The following is a 25,119-nucleotide window of genomic DNA, read 5'->3' as shown; positions in this document are numbered from 1 at the left end:
TTTTTTTTTTTTTGCTGCCGGCTGCGTACGCGAGGGCCTGGGAGGAAAAGCAACAAAAAAAGCGGGGAATCAAGTCAATGTTCTGCAGACTGTGCGCGGGAAGTCGTCTCGGAGGTGAGGCGCTGCGTTCTGAAGTGCTGGTGTCGCAGAGGCGACTACTCAACATAAACCGCAGCGTTCAGACGCGGTGGGAGGTGGAGAACCAAGCGGCGTCGCAGAAGCGCACCGACTACGACTTTGACAAGGAGCAGTGGTCCAAGCAGATGCGCTTTGCGTCGATGGATTGTATTATGAATCCTGACATCACCCCCATTCGCTACACGACGATCACAGGTCTCAACAAGGCCTTCCGGCGATTCATGACGATGCGGAAACTTGTCGAGCGTCGTCCGGACTTTAATCCGGAGGACCTTAAGAAACTTTTTGTTCAGTTAAAGACAATATCACATTCCCTTAACCCGGAGGATCTGAAACTGCTGCAGCGTATCACGACACATGGGGAAGCGAGTCGTATTGGGAAGGAAATTAAATTAGGAATGAATGAGGAGTTTTCCAAGAAGAGCTGGAAGTCCCTGAAGATGCAGGCGGTCCAGAACACGTACCAAATTGAGCTGGACTCATTTCAGTTGGTGAACTGTTACATGGGGCAAATGGCACAGGAAGACTGGCTCCAGATCACTTACAAGTGCGAGTACCGTGAGCGGCCTGATGAGGCATCGGAGTGGCAGAGCATGTGCGAGTACCCCGTCTTTGAGGTTCGTCTTGGCGACGGGGTACAGTCGTCCAACACACACGCGTTCATCGTTGTGGGTGTCATGCGGAAGGACGGTACGCGGTACGGAAAGGACTCCCAGGATGCCGCCGCCCTGCGCAAACAGTTTGACCGCAGTAGGAAGTGGTTTTAATCGCTACCACTTCTGGTTTGTTTGTTTGTTTTTCCTCTTGTGTCACATCGTTCTTGTTGTTTTTTTGTTGCCCGTGCCGTTGGAAATGGCGAGGGGTGGAGAGGATAGAGCAATCCGAATGTTCTTGTTGCTCACGGGAGTGTGTAGTCCCATGCACGTGGCGAGTGCCGCTGTGGGGCATTTTGGAAAGAACTGCGGCGTCGCACAGTGGCGTGGTGGGATTGCTCGTGCCATTTGCCCTGAGTGCATCCACGCGACGAGACTCCCTTAAAGGCACCGATGGAGGCACACAAACACACACACGCAAGAGAGGGAGAGAGAGAGAAACCGGGCGCAACGTTATTCAGAAAAGTTCTTTTAGATTTGGTGCAAAGCCCTTTTCTTCCTTTTTTTTTTTTGTTGTTGTTGTTGTTTTGCGCAGACGGTGGCACGAGTTCATTGATACCCCTGCCATGCTTGCAAGTTGCTTCTTGTTTCTCTGTCTTCTGTGGCGTAGGCGTGAGAAAGAGAGAGAGAGAGAGAGAGAGAGAGGAAAAAAGGAGGGGGGAAAGTAAAGGGGCAACGATGGAGGCTGTTGCTGAAAGTTACTTTACCAGCGGTGACATGAAGGCGGCGGCCACATTTTACTGCAATCTGATGGTATTGCATCCTAGGTACGTGAAGATGGCACGTATATGTAGAGTTCTGGCGGATCCCTCCGCGGTCCCCCAGCCACACCGGTACGCAGACATCGTGGAGGCACTTTTAGAGCCCACCGTCACCCATGAGGCCCTCTTTGGTGTCGATGCGAGTCCTGCAGACATCAACAAGGCCTACCAGCGCTGGACACTCTTGGTGCATCCGGACAAGAACCCCTACCCAAGGGCAGGGGACGCCTTCAAGCGGCTTTTTACTCTCAAGACGATGGCACTCGAAACCGCCAACGCGATGAAGGAGAGGAAAGATTATGAAAAATTATTGCACGGCGGTAGAAGACGTGGGAGAGGGAATTCCAATAAAAAGTCGGATGCTCCCGCAGCGCGAAGTCGACATGATGCGAACGCATCCCTCTCCGTACAGTCATCGGTGATTGACATGACGCTCTCCGAGTTGAAGAAGAAACAAGTCATCCTAAAGTCTTTGAAGCGAAAGGACATTGATGACAACGAGCTCCCGGAATTAAGGGCCGCTCTCCGTAGAGTGCGGGAACGTCGCTTCTGCTCGCGTCCCACAACGCCGTCGGTATTGACAGCCCCATGCATGACGACACCGTCACTCTCACCAGAGCAGTCCGTCTTGTCCACCGCTTCATGTCCGCCGCACGGATTCCACCCCGCGACGGAAAAGCAAAAATCGCTGACGCCTCCACCGCTTCCAAAAATAGGCACATTTCTGAAGACAGTGGCTTTGGACGAACAAATACAAAGCAGTTCAACCGTCAACTCTTCGCAGTGTGTGCTGTCCGACACGGTTTTGGAGGAGCAACTAGAAGAATTATCCACTGAAGAAGTCCGCCCGGGCCAAGAACAAACCACGACTGACGTGGAGACGGAGTTACCTGAAAATGAAGATGTAAAGACATTGAATGAACAAAATGGAATAGAGAACACATGTTCTATCATTCGGAAACCACAAATTGCAAATTCCTCCTCGTCGCCGCCCGCGTCGGTGACGGATGACGGTGTGCCGCTCAAAGATGCGGTCAAGGGAAGTATCATTGAGTTGATTCGAGGCATTCAAGAGATGAAGGTCAACCGAACAAATCTTAGGCTGAGTTGTGATCTCACGTTTGCCACATATGAACGGGAGAAGCAACAGCAGAAAAGAGAAGCTGACATGAAAGAGAAATTTGCAGAATGATTGGGCTTTACATGGGGATACACCAGATAGTCTACAAAAACGGTATGTATATTTCCCCATTCACCTATTTCACGGAATGCGCTGTGTGTTTCTTATTGGAGTTCCCCCTTTTGTTTGTTGTGTTGTTTTGTTTTTCTTTACCCATTATTGTAATTATCCTTTCTTTATTTGTACATTAGGAAGGGGCAGGGGAAGGGGAAAAAAAAAAAAAAAAAACAATTTTTTTGAAGGGTACCTTTGCTCTCACTTTATTGCGTGATTGTACCCCGTTGTGCGGTATGAACGATGAGTTTATCCTTCTCCCACTTATCACCGTGTGTACGATTTCTTCCTTATCTATCTGGTTACTCTCCCTACATATATATTATATATGAATCTCTCATCGTCTTTCCTTGCGTGCATTGCAGTGATAAGAAAACAAAACTGAAGGAGTGAAAAAGAAAAAAGACCCGTTACGCTGCCAACCACACACACACACACAGAGAGAGAGAGAGAGAGAACGAGAGGGGAGTACACATAACGTCACAAGGCGTGGAAACGCGGGGGAGCGGTGAGCCATGCCGTTACCAAAGTGCTGGCAGACCATATCGCTGCCTGAGCTGGCACCCTCACGTCGGGCGGCTGGTGGCACAGCTGCAGCGCCGGTGGCGGCTGTTTTTGTTCCCCCCTCTGTTTCCTCGCTGAATTTTGATGAGGAGGCCGCTGTGGACACAGACAGAAAGATCGAGCGACACCGCTACGCCAAGCTGCTGCTGCACCATGTGCCGCGTTACCAGCAATTCACATCGATGGATCTTTTTGCCGAAACCTTTCTGCGAGATATTGCACTTCAGGATGGCGTCACCCCGCAGACACGAGCAGCAGCTGCAACGTGGGTAATGAAGCTTATGTGCAGCAGCTCTTCAAAAAAAAGGTTGATGGAGCCCCTCGTGGACGCCCTTTTTCCCGCAATATACCGAGACTACGACGAGCAAAAGCTTGACCACGCACCCCCTTCGATCCAAGCCCTCGTGAATGACCGGACTCTTCTCCGCGACAACCCGTACTTCTCTCACTCCATGTACGTGCAGGATATCGTGGCGATTAATGCAACCATCGAGACTCTTTCACGAAAAATTCAGCGCACATTTCCAGCGATCATGCAGTGGAAAAGACTTGTGGTTATACTCGCTGAATATGTGAGAAACACGATCAAACGGAGGGCTTTTTCGGCATGGCGGGAGTTAGCCAGGCGACGCCGTATAGAAGATTTGCTTCGACGCAATGTCATTATTCGTCACGAGAAAAATATACGTTCTTCGCGGCTTCAGGCGGCCTTTTTTCGATGGAAAACCGCGGTGGAGACTTCCCGCACGGAATATCTGACGGAGCGGTTGCACCAGGCGGCATTTCAGTTAGAGAGCGCCAAAAATCAGTTTCAGATGCAGTGCTTCCGATCTGACAAGTTGCAGCTCAGTCATGAGCAGGGGCAAGTCGAAATTCAGAATCTCATAGGAGAGCGTGATGAGTTGTTGAGAAGCGTGGAGGAGCTTAAAGAGACGCTTGTCCTCAGAGAGAAAGAACACCAGGATCGCATGAAGAATTGTGTTAGGGAAGTGGTGGCACTTGTGCAGCAGCAACGGTGCATACTGCGGAGGGCGATTGATGCCCGTCTGTGCGTTGAGGAGATTACGGCTGGCTGGCTTGAAGAGGCGATAAGTGAGTTTAAGTCAAAGGCAGCGGATGAGGAGGCGTTGCCGCCCGGCTACAAATTTCTTCTGAAGTGGTGTAACCAAATATATTTTAGGCAGAGGACTAAAAAGCCCCTGCGGGTTTCTAACTTTGCGGCGGACTTTGCAAACGGTGAGGCGTATCTTCTTCTCCTGCAATATGTCTTTGCGGGGGATCAGTTGGCCACAATAAAGCCCCCACCGCCGCCGATGTGGTTGTCGAAGGTTAACAAGACAGAAAGGTTGAATCGGGTGTGTCAGTTTGCCGCAACCACCCCGCTTGCCATCGCCTTGGAGCCGGTGGATCTTTCCCAGAAGCGAGAGGACAAAATTGCCGCAGCCGTCGCAGAGATATTTTTGTACCACATCAGAGAAAAGCGAGTCATGTACACAAACAGGGCTTTACAAATTGTTAGTGATGTGGCGTTGCGATGTGAACCCGGCGCTAATAATTTTGCTGCTGCGATAAACACCCCTAGTAGGACTGAATCCGCGAGTGGTAAGGATAATGCTTCTGATAGTGGCGGTGTGTTTGACGATGGTTTTGGCGGCGGCGCGAGTTTTCATGATGAGGAAACGCTGCGACGACAAGTGATGGAGTGGGGATGCGAACTGGAGCAATGGGAAGCGGAACTGCAGAGGAATGTGGTGCAGGAAAACAAGTTGCAGCACTGTGGTGTGGCCATCGCTCACGATGCCGCCCATATGATGCGGGAAAGAGGCAAAGGGCAGCCCGTGTATGTTGTAACGTCAAGCACGGGCCTTATATTTACCAGCATCAACGCAAAAAACATGGAAGACCTTCGAACGAAGTTCAAAATGCCAAATCCGCAAGGATGGAAGACGTTGGTTCGAGTGGCGCTCAAAAATGTACTCTGGAAGCACGTGCGGCTCATCGCATCCCACTTTTACCACTTCGCCGGTGTTGATGCTCGGAGGATGAGCGAGGTGCAGTTTTGGCGCTTCGTCGAGGAAACCCAAGTGGCGGCTGAGCCATTAGCTCCATTGGTGGCTATGCAAATCTTTGACGCGGTCGTTTCTCCACAAATTGCATCGATCTGGCGCGTCGCTGGGAAGGATGAAAAGCGGGAGAAGATGCTGGAAGCCGTGCAAGAGCAAATTGAAATACGCTTTCTGAAGCCCAACCAGTTTACTGAAATACTCGTGCGCTTTGCGGTGGCACGGTACAAGGGTGGCATCATTGAGGCGACGGAGAATTTTTTGTCGGAACTGCGGCTTCCTGTCATGGAGCGTATTTTGCCCGTAACGCTTCTTTTTTACGAGCCAGAGTCGCAGCGAGTCATGAGTTATTTTCAGCACGATCTGGCTCGCGTGTTCTTTTTTTATATGAATCATCAGTTGAACGAGAGTCTGAAGGGGCGGTCTCAAAAAATGCAAGGCTGCGGACGTTTCATGGCACGTCTCTCTTATACGACTTACATAAAGATGTTTGCAGACTGCGATTTTATTCTTCCGGAGCAGGATGGCGAGTCCGGCAGCGTTGGCTACCAGCGAAAGACACGTTGTATGTCTATAGACGAGGTATTGAAAATGTTAGAGGACGTGCAAAGACGCATTCCATCGATTTCTCCCGGAGAACTGTGCTTTTCACTCTTCTTGGAGACGTTTGGCGTGGCCTGCACGTACTGGTGGCCGGATCCAGCTGTGCCGCTATCACGCAAACTTGCCGCATTCCTTTCTCGTCTTGTGGAGAAGTTACGCGCGGTGTTTGCGAGTGACGTGCTGATTTTGGGCAACCCACCGTGCGTTTCTCTTGAGGGCGGCGCACATGTGGAGTTACCCTAACAGCTGACGTTTAAAAAAAAAAAGAAAAAAAAAGGGGGGGAAAGGGCCTCACTTGCCTTAGCTTCTTTTACCCATCACTTTCCGATGTAAAATGTAGAATGACTGCATGTTGTGCGCACGTGCTGAAATAAAGGGGAGCCATCGTTCTCCCGCCATCACCATTACGAATATTGCGACGATTACGATTACGGGTAGAAACATCCAGATGTATTTTTATCAGCACTTTACCCTTTTTATTAATCCTCTTTTCTTTCTCTTTTTCTCTCTGCGTGTGTGCGTCCTTATTTCACGTATCATGCATCCCAGGCACAGAACAAAAAGAGGCGATGGAGGGATCGTGTGTGCGAGTTATGCTGCGGTTCCGTTCTTTGGGGTCCTCACGAGCGCTGCCCGCAATGTTGACCCCACGGCGCACAATGATGGGTCTTTTTGAAGAGGAAGGTCCGTCAGGCTTGGGTGAAACAAATGTTGCGGCGTTTGCTTACTCAATGGACCAACTGGAAAGCCGCAGCTTGCGCCTCGATAGAAAAGCATACGGTATCCCTTTTCACATTGGTGAGGAAGAGGCGGTGGATGCCGTTTATCGCCACCATGGAACGGCCGTTCACGTCCACAGTGTCGAACGGTACCTGATGCCCTTTTGGCTTGGCAACACGGCGGCGAGTGGCAGTTTTCGCGCGGATGTTCTCCAGAAGGACCCGGCATTTTTGACGCAGCAGCACTGCCTTTTGTGGGTGGAGGGGCCGAGCTACGAGTTCCACTACCCCTTTGGCGAGCATCACGTCTTCAATCAGGTCTCCGCGTCTTATCTTCACCCGCTCTCCACTGTGGAACATTGTGTGTCAGGCACGCATGTGCCCTCCATGCTGATATCGCGCTTTGAGTTGCTCAAGGAGTTGGAGGCGATGGAAAAACCGCCAAAGGTCATTCCGTTTTCGATGTCCACCGTGACGGCGCTTTCCATTTTGGATTACCGTCTGAGCCGCAGCATGGTCCTTCGTCGTATTGACGAGGAACTGGTGAAATTTCACGGTTCCTTCGTGAGGAGTTGCGTCACCCTCACGAGTGTTTTCAAGGAGAGCGTGAGTATTCGGCCAGTATTTTTACCGATGATGAAGTTTACGGTTTCAACCGGGACAAACGCCACGCCTGTTCCATCGTTCGTGTGCGGTGCGACAGGCAAAGTAGTTGGGCCCATCTTGCACCTCAGTCAACGGGCAAAGATGAGTGCCGTAACGCTCTCAGGAGCCACTGCGTTGCTCATGTTGGCGCCTGTTGTGGGCCCCGGTATTGCCACGGCAGCCGCAATTGCCTCCGCGGTGGTATCCGTGTACGTGCGACGCTACCTGCTCACACTACGTTTTCTGAGAGATCAGGCGAGGCAAATGGCTGAACTCAAGACAACCGGCATGTTATATTTTTCTTCCGATCAGAACGGCTATCGCTGGACGCCCGAGGACGAGGAGCGTGCGGAGTACGAGTACCGCGAGGAGTTGCGGCAGCGAGCACGGAGAAAGGAGGCATTTGAGCAGCGGGTGAAGGAAGAGGCTGCGCGTGATGAGGCCCGAGGCAAGAGGCAAATTGACCCGAAGAACAGACGACGGACAGACCTGGAGGACGTCGACCCGCTTGGGTACTACCAGCTGCTGGGTCTCACTGGAAGAGAACTGAGCGCAACGGCAAAAGAAATTGCGAGGGCGTTCCGTGAGGCCGCGCGGCACCACCACCCCGATGTCGCTCATCGCAACGACGAAGATGTCAAGAACAAAATGCAAAGAATCATTCATGCCTACAAAATCCTCCGTGACCCCAAAACAAAGAAGGCGTATGATTCTGGTCAACTGAAAGCTGAAGAGGGGGAATAAGAACAGTGCGTGTGTCTTTGGTCATGTGCAGTTATTCCAATACATGGAGAATGCATCGACGCCGAAGGAAGAGATGCCCTCCTGTTTGTTTCTTCGCGGAACTTTTGTGGGGCCGTGCGACTGTTTTTGTTCTTCCTCCCTTTTCTTTATTCCTTACAAAGTCACTCCCACACATGTCGATACCACCACCACCACCTGTTGCAGCAGTGCCAGCACCACCAACAGCAGCAGTGCCAGCACCACCAACGGCAGCAGTGCCAGTACCACCAACAGCAGCAGTGCCAGCACCACCAACGGCAGCAGTGCCAGCACCACCAACAGCAGCAGTGCCAGTACCACCAACAGCAGCAGTGCCAGCACCACCAACAGCAGCAGTGCCAGCACCACCAACAGCAGCAGTGCCAGTACCACCAACAGCAGCAGTGCCAGCACCACCAACAGCAGCAGTGCCAGCACCACCAACAGCAGCAGTGCCAGTACCACCAACAGCAGCAGTGCCAGCACCACCAACAGCAGCAGTGCCAGTACCACCAACAGCGGCAGTGCCAGCACCACCAACAGCAGCAGTGCCAGCACCACCAACAGCAGCAGTGCCAGTACCACCAACAGCAGCAGTGCCAGCACCACCAACAGCAGCAGTGCCAGTACCACCAACAGCAGCAGTGCCAGCACCACCAACAGCAGCAGTGCCAGTACCACCAACAGCAGCAGTGCCAGTACCACCAACAGCAGCAGTGCCAGTACCACCAACAGCAGCAGTGCCAGCACCACCAACAGCAGCAGTGCCAGTACCACCAACAGCAGCAGTGCCAGCACCACCAACAGCAGCAGTGCCAGCACCACCAACAGCAGCAGTGCCAGTACCACCAACAGCAGCAGTGCCAGCACCACCAACAGCAGCAGTGCCAGTACCACCAACAGCGGCAGTGCCAGCACCACCAACAGCAACACCGCTTTCTGCAAGTAGTGTTCCTCCAGTGGTCTCTGTACCGTCTGGAGCCGTGCCTCAGTTATCAGTTGCGGCACCTTTCACGGGGGCATCAATAGCTTTATCCTTACCGGCGGGGATCGGTGTTCCGCCTCAACAGGCCATTCATGAGGAGGCACGACGTAGTCTCGAGGAAGCCGCAATACAGCAATTCAAAAGCGCTGCAGGTGATCATTACCTGGATTTAGACGATGTGGTAAGAGACACCATCTGCAAGTTGTTCTTTTTGAGTAACTATGATGTGGGCACAATGATGACTTCTGTCGCGAAGAGCCTGCATTGTTTGGGCCGTTACGATGTTGGTCTACTCCGTAATGACGACAGCACGGCCTTTACACTTATTCAATCTCCACCGTTCAATGAAGCTGTCGTTACAGATGAAGCCCAAAGTGTTGAGCAATGTCGACGCGCCATTCAAGAAGCCAAGATTCGAATAGAGAGGGCAGATACTCGCTCCAAGGCGAGGTTTTTTGACGCTGCCCGAGCTGGAACGAAGCCGAAAGAGCAACCAGGGCGTGTGCCTTCAACGTGCGTCCGCAAGGAAGCGAAAGCAAAACCGGCAACATTCCGCAAGACGTCGTACGAGCAAATACAGGAATTGTTACGGGCTTACCAGGCAAGTAGGGTTGGTAGAGGACGAGGTGCATCAGCGAGTCCTGGAGTTCCGCGAAATGCGTCACCAGAGAGGGACGGGTACCTCCTCTGGCGGTACGGTGGGAATTATCCCAAGGAGAATTACTACACACACTATCGTCTACACGGTCTGAAGAAGTAGTGATGGGGTGTGGCGCTTTAATTGGGTCTGCGCGATAGAAGGGCATGAATAGAGTCACAGGAGCAGCAGCCTGCCATCTTTCAGGGTAATGCCGAGTTTAGAACGCGCTCTTTTTGATGCTTTCAAAAAGGCGGATATAATTTAGCTTATTCTGTACTTTTTTTTTTTTTTCTTGTGGCTTCTTTTAGAGAGAGAGGGTCTTGTGCGTTTTCAGACAAGGCGTTGATTATATTCCTCTTTCTCCGGATGCCAGCCATTTACCCTATGCGTCAGAACTTCTTGTCGGGATGGGCGTTATTTTAGACCGCGGGTGCAAAACGAACTAGCGAGGGTTTTTGTTGTTGTTGTTTTGGAGTTCTCATGGGAAAGTCTGGCATCACGTATTTGTCCTCCCCAGGGAAGATGGAGATGAATGCGCCCTCCTCACTGCTGAGACCCATTAACAAATGACAATCTGACGTGAAGCAGTTTTTTTCTCTTGCATCCGTGGATGAGTGGCATTTGTTTTTTGTGTGTATGTGTGTATGTATACCGATTTGTCGTGTGCGCTGGCAAGTGCCCTCTTTGAAGCTGCCAGCCTTTTCCGATGAACAGTTGGGTGGGGACATGTCTTCTTTGTTTGTTCGCCTGTGTCAATGGGGGGAGAAGGAGTGGGATTGGGTGATGGAGAGGATATAAGCATGTGTGTTGTCTTTTGTCTCTTGCACAGTGTGCGTAGGTCATTGCCGTTTTTTGATAAAGTAAAAAAGGAACCCTCTTTAGGTGAAGCGCAAGCATTTAGGCATACGTACACACCAAGGATACTAAAAGAGCAAGTAAACAAAGGGCGTGGGGGACGCGGTGCGAAGATCAAAGGAGAAGCAAAAAGGGGGTATTGAGGCTAGTAGTAAATTTCTTCTTCCAACAGTGATGGTGCGACGGAGGGTCATTATCGACACAGACTGTGGAGGAGATGATGCCATTGGAATCATGACCGCCATGACGCATCCAGAAGTAGAGATTCTGGCCATTCTGGCTGTCTGGGGGAACGTGGATGTTGAGCAGGGGATGGAAAATCTCGGAAAGTTACTCGACCTGTATGGACGGGATATTCCCTTCTATCGCGGTGCCGCTGGACCACTTGTGGTGAATCGGGAAACGGTGCAGTGGGGTGGATTTGGCAGAGATGGTTTTGGTGACGCCGGATTTCCCCCATCTCCTCGTGTGGCGGCGCAATCAAAGAAACATGCCTCTTTGGCTCTTGTGGAAATTCTTAGAGATGCCAAACCAGATGAGGATGTTGTGTACCAGCTGGTGTGTCTTGGACCATTGACGAACATAGCCCTTGCGATCCGCCTAGATCCGAGCGTCTTCGAAGTGCTCGGCTCCGAAACTGAACCGGCAGTGACGGTTATGGGCGGGACAAGCGAGGGGAAGGGCAACTCGAACTTGATGGGGGAATTCAACTTCCATTGCGATCCTGAGGCGGCGTTTGTCGTATTTCATAGCACTGGAATCAAGCACCCCATACAGATGGTCAACTGGGAGGTTACTGTGAACTGTGCCATGCCGTGGCGCTTTTATGATGAGTGGGTAGGCCGGTGCGAGACGTCGGAGGGGCTCAGGCCGGTAAATCAAAACAAGACCCAATGGTTTATTGAGAAAATGTTTCAGCGCCTGGAGACCTTCACGCGGCCAGACGAGGATGGGACAAGGGCCGACACAGGCGACGCTGAGGCCACGCAGGACGTCACTTGCGTCATACCGGATGCCGTGGCGATGCTTGTTGCCTTGGACCCCACGAGCCTGGAGGACAGCTTTCTCACATACGTGACAGTAGAGTTGCAAGGACGCGAAACTCGCGGAGCGACTTGCATTGATTGGTATGGTACGGAGCAATCTATGGCGAAGAAGGGTCGTTGGCGCAATTGCAACGTCGTCACAAAAGTAAACTGTGATACGTTTCTGGAAGTCATGCAGCGGATAGTGGATTTCCCCTTGTAGACAGTGCGGTAGGAATATATCACGGAGGATGTTTGGGTGTGGCGGCGAAGAGCATGGCCACCAGCAGAAGGAAGCATACACAAATAAGAACAAGGGAGGAAAGTAGAAAATTATAAAAGAAAAAAAAAAAGAGGAATGAGGGGGAACACGAGGCTGGGAGAAGAAGAGGTAAAGGCTCAAGGGCCTTCAGGAAGTGTGAGGTGTGGTTTAGTGGGAAGAAACATCTCAATGAAAAAGAAGAAACTGCGGGAGAGTGAGAGAGAGAGACAGGCAGACAGACGAGGTTTTCATTGGCGCTGAGGAAACAAGATGGCAAGAGAAATTAAATGCCCCTCCCTTTCTCCATCCTTCCCTCTACTCCTTTAAAAAAAAAAAAAAAAAAAAAAACAGGGAGGAGAAGACCGGTGTAGTGGAGATTTATGTGGCTTTATCCGCGATGTTTACTTTATTCTGAATGTGGTTGCACGCATGTATTTAAGTTTATTCCTGCTGCTGCCCCCTCCCTCCCTCCTCCCTCCTCCCCAAATTGGTTGCAGATGGTATCTGATCGTGAAGAGGAGGCAACAAAAAAAAAAAAGGGACCACAAGCAAATACACCCCGCACACGCAGCGAGGAAAGAGGGGTGGATGGAAAGGGAGCCACAGGAAAGAAAAGAAAAAAAAAAAAGCGAAGGGTGACGGTTACAGTCTTATTCCCGTTTTTGTTGATTTTGCTGATTTATTATTATTATTCCATGCGTGCCGTGTGCTTGTGGATGTCTGATTGAAAAGCCTTCTTATTTCTTTTGTTGTTTTTTTACGGTTTGTTGTTGTTGTTGTTGTTGTTGTTTTCTGTGTGTGTGTGTGTGTATATGTGTGTGCGTATTGTTTGGTTGGTTGGTTATCTCCGTCATTGTACGTCCGTTGTTTTATATGGCGACTGTCCTTTTTTTTTTTTTTTTTTTCATGACCCCGCTTCAAATAAGCCCCTCCTTCTTTTATTCACCGCCCTTCACTTGGGGTTTTTGTTTGCTCTTTTTTGTCGTCGTTGTTTTATTATTATTATTGTCTTTTTTTGTTTTTGTTTTTGTTTGTTTTTGTTTTTGTCTCCCCTCCTGCGGTTCGCTTATAATTCCCGCGCTTATTTAATGTACATGAGCGGCACGCGGTGTGGGATGTTTGGGGGAAGAGGGGCGATTTTGGTGCCGGTGGCCCCGTGCGGCGTGCGGGAGGAGTGGGAGGGGAGAAGTGTTTGTTTTTGTTGTTGTTTTTCCATGCGACTCTGGCGGTGGACGTCTTCCTTTCGTGAAGGGCCACACATGCCTGTTTGTGTATATTCTTTTTTCTTGTTGTTGTTGTTGTTGTTGTTGTTTGTCTACGTGATCCTCCTCCTCCCCCTCCTCCCCTACATCCACGCACGCACGCACGCACGTACTGTTCGATGTTTGTTTCTCTGTATGTTTTAATTTTTTACGCTGAACGTGGAGAGAAGGAGATGGTGGAGAGAAGAAAGAAAGGCGCGGAAAACAACAACACCAATAAAAATATTTATAATATTTATAATATTTATTTATATTTATATAATAAAAAGAGGAAGAGGGTCCGTGTAAATCCTGTGCTCGCTCTCTGTATATTCCCTCTTTTTTTCTTGTTCTACCTTCCTCCGTTATTTTTTATTTTGGACCCTTCCTGGCTTTTCCGCTGCTTGAAAAAAAAAAAAAAAAAAAAATGACCAGGGGAATGTCAGTGTTCGAGGCGCGGCAGAAGGTGTATGCAACGCTGCACGGGACCTTCCACGCCGCGATCGTGCAGGAGGTGGCGGTGGATGCCGAGACGGGCCAGTACCTGTACTATGTGCACTACGTTGAGCAGGACAGCCGCATGGACTGTTGGTTGCCCGCAAGCGAGCTGAAGGAGCGGCGGCAGGGACGACAGGCGAGCAAACAGCAGACAAACAAGCCGGGCGGTGGTGGTATCACGACACGGGGTCAGAGTCGACTCGTTGCTGGGAAGGAGGACGAGGTGTCAAGAGGTCCCAACACCCCGACCTCCTCCGCCAAGCGTAGCAACCTGCAGAATTGCGTCAATATATCGACAACGCGGGCACGGAAGGACAGTTCTTTTTTCTCCCGGCCCAAAAACATCCACGCCATATGCATGGGGCCCTACGAAGTGGCTACATGGTACTTCTCCCCATATCACCTTGCTCGGCCCCAGATACAGCAGGGATTGAAGCAGAATGCGGAGCTTTTTTCAGGAAAAATGGAGTTGCAGCTACGCCAAGAAAACAAAAAGAGTGCATTTCAGACAGCCGTGGTCCCCACCTCGTTTGTGCTCCACATCTGTCCCTTTTGCCTCCACCCCTTCACGGCGCACGAGGACGTGGTGCGCCACCTGCAGATTGTTTGTCCACGGCATCCGCCAGGGAACGAGATTTACCGCGATCCCGTGCGTCAACTTGTTGTGCTGGAGATGGATGCGGTGGTTGAGCCCGTTTTTTGCGAGCACTTAGCGTTACTGTCCAAGTTATTCCTGGAACACAAGGCACTGGATCATGATATGACTCCTTTTCTCTTCTACGTGTTGTGTGCTGTGCAGCCGCATGGACTCGAGGTGCTTGGATATTTTAGCAAAGAGAAGCAGTCGCCAGAGATGTATAATCTCTCCTGCATTCTTGTTTTGCCACAGTTCCAGAGTCGCGGTATTGGGCGGTTTCTCATTGAGCTAAGCTACGAACTGTCGCGACGGGAGGGAAGGATTGGTTCCCCCGAAAAGCCGCTAAGTGACCTGGGCGAAAAACTCTACTTGGGCTACTGGGGCGACGTTATTGTCTCTGCCCTCGCTCGCGCCATAGAGGAGAATCACTGTGCCACACTTGACTATCTCGTTCAGGCCACATATCTCTCTCAGGCGGACGTCTTGCGAACGCTACAGTACCTGAGGCTGTTGAACGGCACGCAGATTGTTGTGTCGGAGGAGAGCATTGAGCGGTGCTATTCCAGGCGGTTGCATCGTGAGCGAAGTGGGAAAAATTACGTTTTCTATCCCCACTTACTGAGCTGGAGTCCGCACATGTACTACGAGCTAAAAGAACAGGATGTTGCCCCGCCTATTTACGTAACACAGAGCGAGGAACTGGAACAAAATGCCGCTAGCAAAGGACAGCGTGTTTTATAGTCCCTTTCTATGTGCGTTTGTGCGTTTGATTATTTTATTTTTTTTTTTTTTTTTTTTTTGCTGCCTTCTTATGCCCCTTCCGTTGATTTTGCGGCATGAACTGAGGCCTAACATCGGCAGCAGGCAACCAGGCAAAAAGAAAACGAAGAAAAACGAAACAAAAAAAAAAAACACATGGAGGGAGGGAGGGAGGGGGGAAGATTGAATTATGCCCGATATCTACTTGCCATCATACTTGGGACCACGTGTTTGCAGCAGATAGGCACAAACACAGACACACATGTGTGTATACGCACTGTAAATGGCAGATATATGTGTGCCCCTATTTGAATGTTTTTTTTTGTTTTTTTTTTTTCTATTAGTGAAGCGCTGTTCTTTTCCTTTCTTGTCGACTCCGCGTGTGTAGTGTGTTCGACTCATTTTGATTTTTTTTTTTTAGTAGAAAAAGAAGAAGAAGAAAAAAAGAAGATATGCGGCGCATTGCCTTTCTTTTTCCGACCCTTGGCCGTGTGTCCGCGGCCCGCGGCTGCGCCAAGATGACCAGCAACAGCAACCCCAAGCTGGATGAGTTGGCTAGTGCGTACTCGCAGCTCACACTGAAGGAGCTCTCCGAGCTGCAACGCCTAATCTTCAAGAAACTCGGCCACAGTGACGAGTTTTACGAGAAGGCCCTCCTGCGCGGTCTCGGCGGCGGTGGTGGTGGCGTCACGATGCCAGCCCACGCCGTAGCGGCAGCAGCGGCAGCGGCAGCGGCACCGGGGGCGGCTGCACAAGAAGAGGTTCCCAAGGCGGAGAAGAAAAAGGTGGAGAAGTCGACGTATGACGTAAAGCTGGCGAAGTTTACGCCGGACATTAAGGTGAAGCTCATCAAGGAGCTCCGCTCCGTCACAAGCCTTTCGATTGCGGATGCAAAGAGTGCCATTGAGAAGTGCCCTGGGCTCGTGCAGACAAACATGAGGAAGGAAGACGCGGAGAAGCTCAAAGGGCTCTTTGAGAAGCTCGGTGCCACGGTTGAACTGATTTAGCGGAAGCTGCGAGGAGAGCCGTGTGCGTGACGAGAAAAAAAAAAACGGAACTCTTTCTCCACTTCCTCTTAACGCTCTTGGTGGTGCGTGGAGGTGCCGTGGCTTCTCTTTGTTTTGTTTGGGTGGGTTGGCTACTTCCTTTTCGTTGTTTTTGTTGTTGTTGTTGTTGTTTTCTTTTCTTGAAGGGATATGTTGTTTGTCAATTTATTGTTATTATTATTATTATTATTGTTGTTGTTGTTGTTTCTTCCAACTTCTTTCTTTCTCTCTTACTTTTTTTCCCCCACTTTTTCTTTTATTGCGTGACTTTTAATTGCAGCCGAGAGAGTGGGTGGGGGAGAGGGGGGAGAAGAAGAAAAAAAACAAAGGAGGAGGAGGGGTGCGTGTGTGTCTAAATCATCCGCCGCACTTCAGGACGTGTGTGGAGGTGGCCGTTGCCCGCAGAATTATGCGTCACGGCTATGTGAGCGGCATCAGCGGTCGTCGCGTCAACCCCGACGACGGTGCCGTGGAGTACAGCGTGCAGTGGTCGGGGGAGGACGGCGTCTGCGACACGTGGGAACCCCGTTGCAACCTCCCTGCGAGTTGCGCCGGGCCGGTCAGCGAGGTTGACGCACGCGAAGAGACAGAGGCGCTGCACCGCATTGCGTCGTGGGCAAAACGAGATGGAACGTTTGAAGACGCGTCAGACGCAACTCCTCCCGCGCCCGATTTGACACCGCCGCTGCACGGCATTGTTGTGCACAGCAGCAGCAGCAGCAGCAACAACAACAACAACGGCGCCGGGGATGAGGGGAGGAGTTTGATGTCACTTGTCGCCCTCGGGGAGCGTGTCCTGGCAGATGCCACATCGCATGGACTGAACCCGACGAAAAAGAAAAGGCTGCAGGGCCAAAATGAACATGATCCCTCGTGCGGCCCTGCACTTCTTTTGGAGAAATGCTGGCGGGAACAGCACGCGGTGAGCTTCATGCATACATGTGCCATTTCAACATGTCGCACGCCAGCACCGCAGGAGTTTGAGTTGGGCACATGCAGCGATAAGTGTCGGGACGCGTCAAGCATAGAGATTTATGGCATTGCACCCGCTGCACTCGTAAGAAGCGGCCAAGTATATGACAATGCCAAAAATTGCGATCCACTTGCCGGTCATGCAGAGGCGGAAACCCTTTCTGGTCAATTTAACCTTAAAAGCATGCCCGCACATACAACACAGTCATCTGTGCGAGGAAAGCAAGAACAACTTGTCGTGCGGTACTTTATTATGGAGAACAATGGGGAAAATGATCAGACGTTGCTTACTATGCCGTTGTGTGTCTTCCGTCGATACTACCCGCAGTTGCTGTTGGACTTCCTGCTGCGTCATGCGCTCGTCATGGAGTCTTCTTAAGAAAAAAAAGAGGAAAAATAATAATGCGATTTGGTCCCTGTGGTGATGACATCTGAAAATTATGGAGCAGGCCGTTGTGTCCCTTTGCGCATTCCTGTTGATCTCTTTTGTTTTATTTCTGTTGTTGGTTTTTTTATCTCTCCTCTGTCTAATAGTCTTCTTTTTTTTTTTTTTTTTTTCTACCACCTCTTTGTTTCCATCTGTTGTGCCACAGGGCGTGCTGCGCCTCGGTGCAGCAGCGGAAACAAGAAGGGACCGGACGGATGTTTCCATTCTTCATTTGTCCCCTTTTCTTTTTTTTTTTGTTTTTCTCTCTTTCTCCTGGTGTGTGTGTGTGCTCCCTCAACCCCCCGCTGCGACGAAAAGAAAAGAAAAGAAAACAGAATTTATTTCTAGCGAGCGGACAGGTCTTCCGTATTACCCTTTCTTTTTTTTTTTTTTTTTCTTTTTGAGGCGCGTCCGTGCGATTTTGTCTCGTCCCTATCACTCCCGACGGTAATGCCACGGCTGCTCATCTTTGCTAACGGCATGCACTCAAGAGGCGATGGCTTTGTCAAATACCCGTTCTCCGGGATGTGGCAGTGCACGCTCCCTTCAGGCACTCCCGTGAAGGAGAGATGTGAACAAAAGGCCCCGTCGTCGGCTCCTGCCGCAGACGAGGCGTCGTCTGCGCTGCAACTAACGACACCGAACGGGTCACAACTTGGCGCCTGTGAAGTGGTGCGGGCGGAGTCACAAACACCGACGCAACAACAGATGGTGAAGAGGGAGGAGGCTGTTTCCCTTCACCTCCGCCCTTTGTTTTTGCCGCTGCACTTTCAGCTGATCTCTGTCAGCAGCAAGTATCTGTGCAGCATCCTCTTCGCAGCCCGTCCGCATCCATTGAGTGAAGTTCATGTCGTCCGTCTTCGGAAAATAACGTCGGGCAGAAAACTATGTGAAGTCATGGGTATTGCCTTTGCCTCCACTTCTGGGGCAACTTGGGCTGATGTGCTTTCATTTGTGCGGCGCTCGCCCGTCAGCTGCCTTTCTGCTGAGATGTCCCAGACGGTGGTGTGGCGGCTAAATTGTTTGGCCCCAGCAGGGAGCGGCGTCAACGTCGGCGCCGGATTTTTTGGGCGTGTCACGGGGCTTTTTTCACTCCACAGTCCCGTGAAGGAAGCCTTTGGCGAAGGAGAAGAAGAGACGCTGCATGTCGTGTTGGCAACGTCGAAAGAAGGGGCAGTATGCACTCCGCCGGACCGTGTTGTCTCCGGTTGCAAGGAACCACCGCCACTGCCGCCAAAGCAAACTCACAGGGAGAAACTTCCTTATGAACTGCCGCAGCGTAATTTGTCAGCGGCATTCATAGAGGCTCAAGAAGAAGAGGAGAAAGTGACCACGGCGGGAAGTAAAGAAGATACCGCCAATTTTTCCGCAGGATCTGAATGCGCGCTGGAGAAGAAGGAACCGCAGCCAACATATGCGGAGGTCCTTACTTGGGGGATTCGAAGACAAAATTCCGGCGTGAATTCCACGGAAGCATTGGTACGCGAGTGGCGGCGGCGCCTAATTGCCCTACGGAAAGAAATTTTTTCCAGCTTATGCAATGATACGGCGATAATCGCTGCGAGAAACCAAATATTGCAACTGCAAAAAGAAAAAAAGCAGGAATGCCATTTGTATTGTGCAAGGTCCATAGCCATTCTTTTGAAGGCTGGGCTGCAGGAGGTGCTGTGTGATGTCCTCTTTGACGTGGCCACTTTTTTAATGTTGGGAGGACAGAAGCAGCGCAGTGTCCATCGACTTCTGCAGGAATGTATCACCACGGCGCAGGCGACCGGTGAAGAATTGGAGAAGCGGAGAGTCGATGTGGCCGCTGCATTGCGGCTCCCATACGGCATTCTAAGGCTGCGTCTTTTGCGTCATCACTGCTGCGCTGCCCATTTAATGGGAGAGCCGGTACAGCGTGTAATGCTGGAGGAGGCGTTGCGGGTGAATAAAGGGGTGATGGCATTGCTTTTGGGCAATTGGGCCGGTGCCATTTGCCCCGAAGTGAGGAGTACCGTCGGTGGCCACGGAGATGGCGACGCTTCTGTGGAACAGCTCGTCTCTGGTGCCCTGACGGCAGCCCTGTCGCTCCTGGAGATGTCTTTCCTCGCAAAAGGTGCTACGCTCTGCGACGAAATGACGAGTGCCGCGGGTTCGCTGCTGCTGTGGTTGCGCGACACTTCTGGTGGTCGTTTTGAAATCCCCGTCGCCCTCGCCGCCCGATTGGAGGAGAGGGTCGCAGAATTCCCCAATGGGGAGTTGGATGGCATGCTGCGGTGGTGCAATTTACCTCCCGCGGTGCAAGTGAAAAAATTGTGTCGGCACGTGGAGTTCTGTTGCGGCGTTGTGCGGGCCGTGTCGTCCGGTGTCCTCTTTGATTATCAGTTTGCCCGGACAAGGGCACTTCTCAGAGGACGTGAGGCCGCATTGCCAAATGCGGCCAGTGACGTCTCCTGAGAAGGAAGAAAGGAATGGACGTGAGTGTAAATGGCAGCTTATTTTATTTCCTTTTTATTGTTTGTTTGTTTCTGTTTTTGTTATTTTACGGGCGGCATGGGGAAGACCAGAGACGATATTCAAATCGGTGGCACGTCGCTGGTTGCAAGAGAGCAACCGGCACACACGTACATATAGATAGATAGAAAGATATAAATATTGTAGATGAATTATTTTACAAGACAGAAGATAAGAAATTCTCACGAAAAAGTGAAACAGACAAATACATGCATGTGAGTAAATTCACCCCTGTTATTTTGTTTTTTTATTTACTGCTGTTGTTTCTTTTCTTTTGTTATGTTTTTGTTTTTGTTTTTTGTTTTGGTTTTGTTTTTGTTTTTGTTTTTTGGTGGTGATGGTCTCGTTTCACGCATTGTCTTTGCAGCGTACCCCTCCCGGCACGGCACTGGAGTAAATTGCGGGTGCCGCCACATATTTTTCCTTTTTTTTTTTTTTTTTTTCTCTCCTACACGTGGATCACATTGCCGGCGCGGCGGCCAGCAGCAAGCGACATTTCACTCAAGCAACAAATGACGGACGCCATTGACGTGACGACGTACGCGGACGACAGGGCCCTCGGCCAACTCGCGCCGTCGTTGGAGAAACTCGAGCCCATCCGCGGCGCGAAGGTGGCAATTGAGGGCGGCAAGGTGTATGTCCTGTACTTCTTCAACACCTTCTACCGCGGCGCCGACCCCGTCAACGAGGAGCTGACGGTCCTCTCGGAGAAGTACGGCGACAGGGTGGTTTTTGTTGCGATCAGCAACGACGCGGACAAGGAAAAGACGGAGAAGTACCTCAACAAAACCATCGTGGACGAGAACACGAAGAAGCCGCTGCGTCTTGCACCGCCGTACATTCTCTTTGATGAAAAGAAGGCAACCGGCAAGACGTACGCGGAGGCGTCCAATCTTACCGTCATGTCGTGCCCAATGGCATTCATTGTGGGGGCCGACGGCAAAATCGCGTGGCGCCAGCAGTTCCTGCAGACATTCACCATCTCGCAGTCGAACTTTGAGGCGCAGCTCAACCACGTGCTGGCGGGCGAGGCGCTTGAGAGCAACGGCCCACGACCCGTCGTGCAGGTTGAGGAGGAGGCTGTGGAGGTTGAGGAGGAGATGTCGCTCTTCTGAGCGCAGGAGGGGCTGCGGGCGTCGTCATGAACGCACACAAAGAAGAAAGAACGAAGGAAAAAAAAAAAAAAAAGGGAGAAAAAGAAGAGGGACACACACACAAATAAAAGAAAATGGAAGAAATGAGGCCGCAATGAACGCGAAGGAAAAAAAAAGGAAGGAGGAGGAGAGAAGAGAAGAAAAGAAAAGAAAAAAAATTCTTGAAAATTTTATTATTTGTGCTTGATAACTTTACTGCACACTTTTGTCATAATCGCTCCGCGCGGGCAGAAATGTACCCCAAAAGACAAACACACGAAAGGGGGGGAAAAAAAGGATGTGTTTATTCTCGCGGCAGCAGCGCGTGTGGAGTGAGGAGGGGGAGGCGCGCGGAGACGTCTCCACGCGGGGTGTATATTTTTTTCTCTCCGGGAGCATCATTTTGGGCTTCCTTTTTTTTTTCTTTTTTTTTTTTTTAATTTGTCCCCCCGCACGCACGCACGCACGCAGGCAGTGGGAGGACACAACACACAGCCGAGGAAAACACACAGAGAAGAGAAATTTTAGCGCAATCGGCGATTATGGCGAGTGGTGACGCACCGGTGGAGATTCTTCCGACCAGCGGGTTTGTGTTCAACGAGGTGGAGGAGCCGGCGGAGCTGCTCTGCCCGCCAAAGCTGCTGCCCATCAAGTCCTTCACGCTGGAACGACTAGAAAAACTCGAGAAGCGCGTGGCCGACGAGGCCAAAGCCAAGCGCGCCCAGCGGCAGCAGCAGCAGTCCGCCCCGATGTGGAACACAAATGTGGCGCCGACCAAAGAAGCAGTCGGTGACGCAATCAGCGAGTAACAGAGTGAATTGTCGTCCCTGTTACTCTTTCCATTTGTTCTGTCTAAATCCTCCTCTCTCTCTCTCTCTCTTCCCTTCCTTTTTTTTTTTTTTTGTGTGTGTGCATCGATGTACATGTATTTCCGTGTATGTTTTCACTATAAGCCCTTGTTTCTTTTTTTGTTTTTGTTTTTGTTTTTGTTTTTCTCTACGTGTACGTGTGTGCGTGTCGGTGTGCCAGCATGCATGCATCCCCTACTGTGAAGGGGAAAGGAAAAAAACAAAACGCTTTGCAAAAAATTTTATTGATTGGAGTTGGTATGCCCGAAGCTCCAACCACCTTGCTGTCCTTGCCGCAACTCGACCTTATTGCAGATCCACATGCGCGTTCCCTCTTAGAAGAAGAGCGAGGGCTGCGAGAGCGGTGCGACAAAAACCGTGAGGCGCTGCGTAAAATTCTCCGAGAGAAGAGTAGTTGTATCTCCGAGCATGCCCCAAAGGTCAATAGTTTTGTAGCGGAAATTACATCCACGATTGATGCCCTCGTTCTGAAGAAGGATAATTTGATTGCGGAGCTTGACAAGCTTAAGTCGCTGCAGTTTGAGTTGTCAAACTTACGGCGGGATCTTCGGGTGCTGGAGCACGACATCAGCACACTTGCGCAGGCTGCACGAGATGCGGAAGTCCTGCTGGAGAGCGAAATGTGTGAACTCAAACGCGTGCGTGAGGAGCGCGAGGCGCGCGTGGGTCGCATGCGCTTTGCGACGGTGGAGCAGGCGGAGAAGGAGCTGCACCGCCTCGAGCGGGAGCTGGCGAAGGCAGGTGATGAAAATTGTAACACTGCCGTGAATTTAAGCAGACGAACACAAGCAGCGCGAGCGAGGCAGGAGCGGCAGGAAATCGCTGCCTTGGATGCTCGTGTCTTGGCGCAGGATCTCCGTGTGGAGAAGTGCCGCGCAGAAATTGAGGCGAGGACGGCGGAGCGACAAGAAAAGGAGGAGGCGAAAAAGACACTGAAGGAACACCTACAAGCACTCAATGAGGACCCCGCCAAACGCGAGGTGCAGTTTGGTGCAGTACGCAGCGAGCTGGCGAAGGTTCAGCAGGAGCTTGCGGAGGCACTTCGAAGGCGAAAGGAGAAGCGCCCGGCTAGTAACGAAATGGACTCACTACAAAAGGAACATGATGCGCTGGTTGCGGAAATGCAAGCGGACGACAAATGCCTTGCCGATTTACGGAAGCAGCTGCCGTTTCGCACATTTGCATATCCCCCGGAACTGAAAATGGCGCTCGTGGGGAAAGGTGGGGCGACGCTGGCGCAGCTGCAGGTAGACTTTGGGGTTGCCGTCTGCATTGACGGGGTAGAGAATGGCTGTGGCTTTGTTTTTGGTGGCGAGGCGGATGTAAATGCGGCTATCGTAGCCATTGGGGAGATTATTGCCGCGGAAGAGGCGTGCAGCCACAAGGTGGTTTTGCGGTACGATGCCGCACTGCGGACAAATCTTATTGGCAAACGTGGGACGAATGTGCGTCGCATTGAACTGGAGAGCGGCGCCAAATTGGATGTTGAGCGGGACGCAGTGACGTTGCGGGGAACGCAGAAAGCCGTTGAGGCGGCGCGGGAATTAGTAGAAACTTTTCTCAGAGGCCAGCACCGCGCGGAGATGCCGCTTCTCGCTGATGAGATTCCCCATGTAATCGGGAAGAACGGTACTGTTATTAATCAGATGGAAAAGGAGACCGGCGTTCGCAGCCTTCGTGTGGATCGTGAAGCACAAAAGATAATTGCCATCGGCGAGCAGACACGCGTTGAGGAGGCGATGCGCCGCTACAAGGAGCTACTTGCAGATGTTCGCCAGTCACAGCCTGTAGCAGAATGCGACAAGACCACACAGGGCGATGTCGCGGGGTCTGAGAGCCGCACCGTGCAGGATGTAGAGGCCGCCACAGGGGTGTTTGGACACGTAAAGGACAGCATGATCTCTCCCAGCGGAACATCACAGTCAGCGGGGGCGGCGCGTGTGTTGCCGCACAAGGCGCAATGCACTGAGGCACGTGTGCCGATGGAGCGATCACTGATGCAACTACTGACAACCGCTCTAGTGGAGGTCAATCGTGGTCCTGGTGGTGATAACGAGGAAAAGAGGGAATTGGAGGCTGTGGCGAATGAGGAGAACCGCGAAGAAGAGCCCGTGGGAGTGAAAGGGGCGGGAGAGGCGGTGGAGAAGAAAGAAAGGCGACACGATAAAGGGACTGGGAGTAGAGCCTTGACACCACTGCAGGTGATCCAGCAGAGATCGCAGTGTAAACATGTGAAGCCGGTTCATTCGGAAGGGATCATTTGTCTTTGCGGAGAGCCGAAGCATATCCAACACGCTCGCATGATGCTGGAGGAATTTGCGCTGCAATATCGTCCCCGCGCAATTCACGTTTATGTCCCGGAGATTTTGTTTACTTGTATCACACAACCGAGCGGCAAGAAGCCGTCACTGGTGAGCGAATGGTCGAAGGGTTACTCCCCACTGCTGAGCATAGAGCTGAAACCCAAGGAGGAGGAGGTGATTGTCGGATCTTTCATTGCTGAGGAAGCGAGGGCGGTTGCCGAAACGGTACGGGAGTTCACAAAGGCGAAGGAAGAATCATTGGTGCGTCGTGTGCGCCCGTTCCCACAGAACCGCATTGGAACGCTTTTGGGGAAAGGCGGCAAGAAGCTGAGGGAGCTTGAGAAAAAAACGGGGACGCATATCGTTTTGCGGCGGGACGCTGGCGAGGTGCAGGTGTTTCACGCCGATGGCGATGAAGCTGCACTGGCGGAAGCGGTGGATCTAATTATGACGGTGGCGAAGTTATGACGTGATTCCGTTTTCAATGGGACGGATAAATTAACGAGAATAAGAAAAACATGCAAAGAAACAACAGAAACACAAGAAAGAAGAAAAGCAAAAGAAAAGTTAAAAAAAAAAAGGGTGAAAAAGTGAGTGATTCAACGAGTCACAAGTATAATCAATATTTTTTGGTGGGGGTGGGGGAGGGCAGTTCAATGTAGGGTTGAGTGGAGGCAAAAAAAAAAAAAAGGCACACCAGAGAGGTGAGAGAAAAAGAGAGGGAATGTGTGTGCATGAAGAGAAAGTCTCAGATAAACATGAGTACGCAATATATATATATATATATATCCGACCTACGAATTCGCTCTGTTGTTGTAGTTTTTATTTT

The 25,119-nt window shown here is 51.2% G+C and overlaps 12 protein-coding genes across 12 annotated transcripts, besides 40 other annotated features; all 12 read left to right on the top strand.

Annotated features, from left to right (window-relative positions):
• Nucleotides 1-13: part of a microsatellite that runs on past the window's edge.
• Nucleotides 1-12,244: part of a sequence feature (heterozygous, Esmeraldo-like haplotype) that runs on past the window's edge.
• Nucleotides 78-905, top strand: Tc00.1047053506605.200 (hypothetical protein, conserved; the record flags this gene model as incomplete). The annotated part of the gene is made up of 1 exon (XM_813081.1): nucleotides 78-905. One exon carries the CDS (start codon nucleotides 78-80, stop codon nucleotides 903-905), a length of 828 nt encoding a protein of 275 aa, XP_818174.1.
• Nucleotides 1,406-1,436: a microsatellite.
• Nucleotides 1,470-2,744, top strand: Tc00.1047053506605.194 (hypothetical protein, conserved; the record flags this gene model as incomplete). The annotated part of the gene is made up of 1 exon (XM_813087.1): nucleotides 1,470-2,744. The coding sequence occupies one exon, from the start codon at nucleotides 1,470-1,472 to the stop codon at nucleotides 2,742-2,744; it is 1,275 nt and encodes a 424-aa protein (XP_818180.1).
• Nucleotides 2,943-2,970: a sequence feature (AT_rich).
• Nucleotides 3,225-3,250: a microsatellite.
• Nucleotides 3,302-6,259, top strand: Tc00.1047053506605.190 (hypothetical protein, conserved; the record flags this gene model as incomplete). The annotated part of the gene is made up of 1 exon (XM_813080.1): nucleotides 3,302-6,259. The coding sequence occupies one exon, from the start codon at nucleotides 3,302-3,304 to the stop codon at nucleotides 6,257-6,259; it is 2,958 nt and encodes a 985-aa protein (XP_818173.1).
• Tc00.1047053506605.180 (hypothetical protein, conserved) lies at nucleotides 6,586-8,124 on the top strand (the record flags this gene model as incomplete). Its single annotated transcript, XM_813079.1, has 1 exon — nucleotides 6,586-8,124. The coding sequence occupies one exon, from the start codon at nucleotides 6,586-6,588 to the stop codon at nucleotides 8,122-8,124; it is 1,539 nt and encodes a 512-aa protein (XP_818172.1).
• Nucleotides 8,148-9,887, top strand: Tc00.1047053506605.174 (hypothetical protein, conserved; the record flags this gene model as incomplete). Its single annotated transcript, XM_813086.1, has 1 exon — nucleotides 8,148-9,887. The coding sequence occupies one exon, from the start codon at nucleotides 8,148-8,150 to the stop codon at nucleotides 9,885-9,887; it is 1,740 nt and encodes a 579-aa protein (XP_818179.1).
• Nucleotides 8,325-8,451: a microsatellite.
• Nucleotides 8,464-8,643: a microsatellite.
• Nucleotides 8,656-8,835: a microsatellite.
• Nucleotides 8,848-9,027: a microsatellite.
• Tc00.1047053506605.170 (nucleoside hydrolase, putative) lies at nucleotides 10,797-11,870 on the top strand (the record flags this gene model as incomplete). Its single annotated transcript, XM_813078.1, has 1 exon — nucleotides 10,797-11,870. The coding sequence occupies one exon, from the start codon at nucleotides 10,797-10,799 to the stop codon at nucleotides 11,868-11,870; it is 1,074 nt and encodes a 357-aa protein (XP_818171.1).
• Nucleotides 12,235-12,257: a microsatellite.
• Nucleotides 12,245-12,919: a sequence feature (areas merged during assembly that could not be assigned to a particular haplotype. This can correspond to areas where the two haplotypes were merged or to regions with more than two copies in the genome that were merged during assembly.).
• Nucleotides 12,674-12,699: a microsatellite.
• Nucleotides 12,703-12,733: a microsatellite.
• Nucleotides 12,901-12,956: a sequence feature (A-rich).
• Nucleotides 12,920-25,119: part of a sequence feature (heterozygous, Esmeraldo-like haplotype) that runs on past the window's edge.
• Nucleotides 13,196-13,221: a microsatellite.
• Nucleotides 13,262-13,284: a microsatellite.
• Nucleotides 13,387-13,439: a sequence feature (AT_rich).
• Nucleotides 13,558-13,578: a microsatellite.
• Tc00.1047053506605.160 (histone acetyltransferase, putative) lies at nucleotides 13,578-15,026 on the top strand (the record flags this gene model as incomplete). The annotated part of the gene is made up of 1 exon (XM_813077.1): nucleotides 13,578-15,026. The coding sequence occupies one exon, from the start codon at nucleotides 13,578-13,580 to the stop codon at nucleotides 15,024-15,026; it is 1,449 nt and encodes a 482-aa protein (XP_818170.1).
• Nucleotides 15,059-15,085: a microsatellite.
• Nucleotides 15,160-15,197: a sequence feature (T-rich).
• Nucleotides 15,464-15,495: a sequence feature (CT-rich).
• Tc00.1047053506605.150 (60S ribosomal protein, putative) lies at nucleotides 15,497-16,051 on the top strand (the record flags this gene model as incomplete). The annotated part of the gene is made up of 1 exon (XM_813076.1): nucleotides 15,497-16,051. One exon carries the CDS (start codon nucleotides 15,497-15,499, stop codon nucleotides 16,049-16,051), a length of 555 nt encoding a protein of 184 aa, XP_818169.1.
• Nucleotides 15,712-15,795: a microsatellite.
• Nucleotides 16,196-16,222: a microsatellite.
• Nucleotides 16,256-16,296: a microsatellite.
• Nucleotides 16,306-16,347: a sequence feature (GA-rich).
• Nucleotides 16,500-17,441, top strand: Tc00.1047053506605.139 (hypothetical protein, conserved; the record flags this gene model as incomplete). The annotated part of the gene is made up of 1 exon (XM_813085.1): nucleotides 16,500-17,441. The coding sequence occupies one exon, from the start codon at nucleotides 16,500-16,502 to the stop codon at nucleotides 17,439-17,441; it is 942 nt and encodes a 313-aa protein (XP_818178.1).
• Nucleotides 16,796-16,832: a microsatellite.
• Nucleotides 17,543-17,622: a sequence feature (A-rich).
• Nucleotides 17,802-17,821: a microsatellite.
• Nucleotides 17,865-17,891: a microsatellite.
• Tc00.1047053506605.130 (hypothetical protein, conserved) lies at nucleotides 17,940-19,928 on the top strand (the record flags this gene model as incomplete). The annotated part of the gene is made up of 1 exon (XM_813075.1): nucleotides 17,940-19,928. The coding sequence occupies one exon, from the start codon at nucleotides 17,940-17,942 to the stop codon at nucleotides 19,926-19,928; it is 1,989 nt and encodes a 662-aa protein (XP_818168.1).
• Nucleotides 20,223-20,314: a sequence feature (A-rich).
• Nucleotides 20,403-20,428: a microsatellite.
• On the top strand, nucleotides 20,498-21,100 carry Tc00.1047053506605.120 (hypothetical protein, conserved; the record flags this gene model as incomplete). Its single annotated transcript, XM_813074.1, has 1 exon — nucleotides 20,498-21,100. The coding sequence occupies one exon, from the start codon at nucleotides 20,498-20,500 to the stop codon at nucleotides 21,098-21,100; it is 603 nt and encodes a 200-aa protein (XP_818167.1).
• Nucleotides 21,139-21,223: a sequence feature (T-rich).
• Nucleotides 21,243-21,297: a sequence feature (T-rich).
• Nucleotides 21,532-21,556: a microsatellite.
• Nucleotides 21,569-21,592: a microsatellite.
• Nucleotides 22,075-22,112: a microsatellite.
• On the top strand, nucleotides 22,149-24,758 carry Tc00.1047053506605.100 (uncharacterized protein; the record flags this gene model as incomplete). The annotated part of the gene is made up of 1 exon (XM_813073.1): nucleotides 22,149-24,758. The coding sequence occupies one exon, from the start codon at nucleotides 22,149-22,151 to the stop codon at nucleotides 24,756-24,758; it is 2,610 nt and encodes an 869-aa protein (XP_818166.1).
• Nucleotides 24,795-24,880: a sequence feature (T-rich).
• Nucleotides 25,060-25,079: a microsatellite.
• Nucleotides 25,099-25,119: part of a microsatellite that runs on past the window's edge.

This window comes from Trypanosoma cruzi, genomic scaffold (genome assembly GCF_000209065.1).
Source record: "Trypanosoma cruzi strain CL Brener 1047053516657 genomic scaffold, whole genome shotgun sequence".
In the NCBI taxonomy this organism is placed as follows: domain Eukaryota; phylum Euglenozoa; class Kinetoplastea; order Trypanosomatida; family Trypanosomatidae; genus Trypanosoma; species Trypanosoma cruzi.
This window is presented reverse-complemented; position numbering and strand designations above follow the sequence as displayed.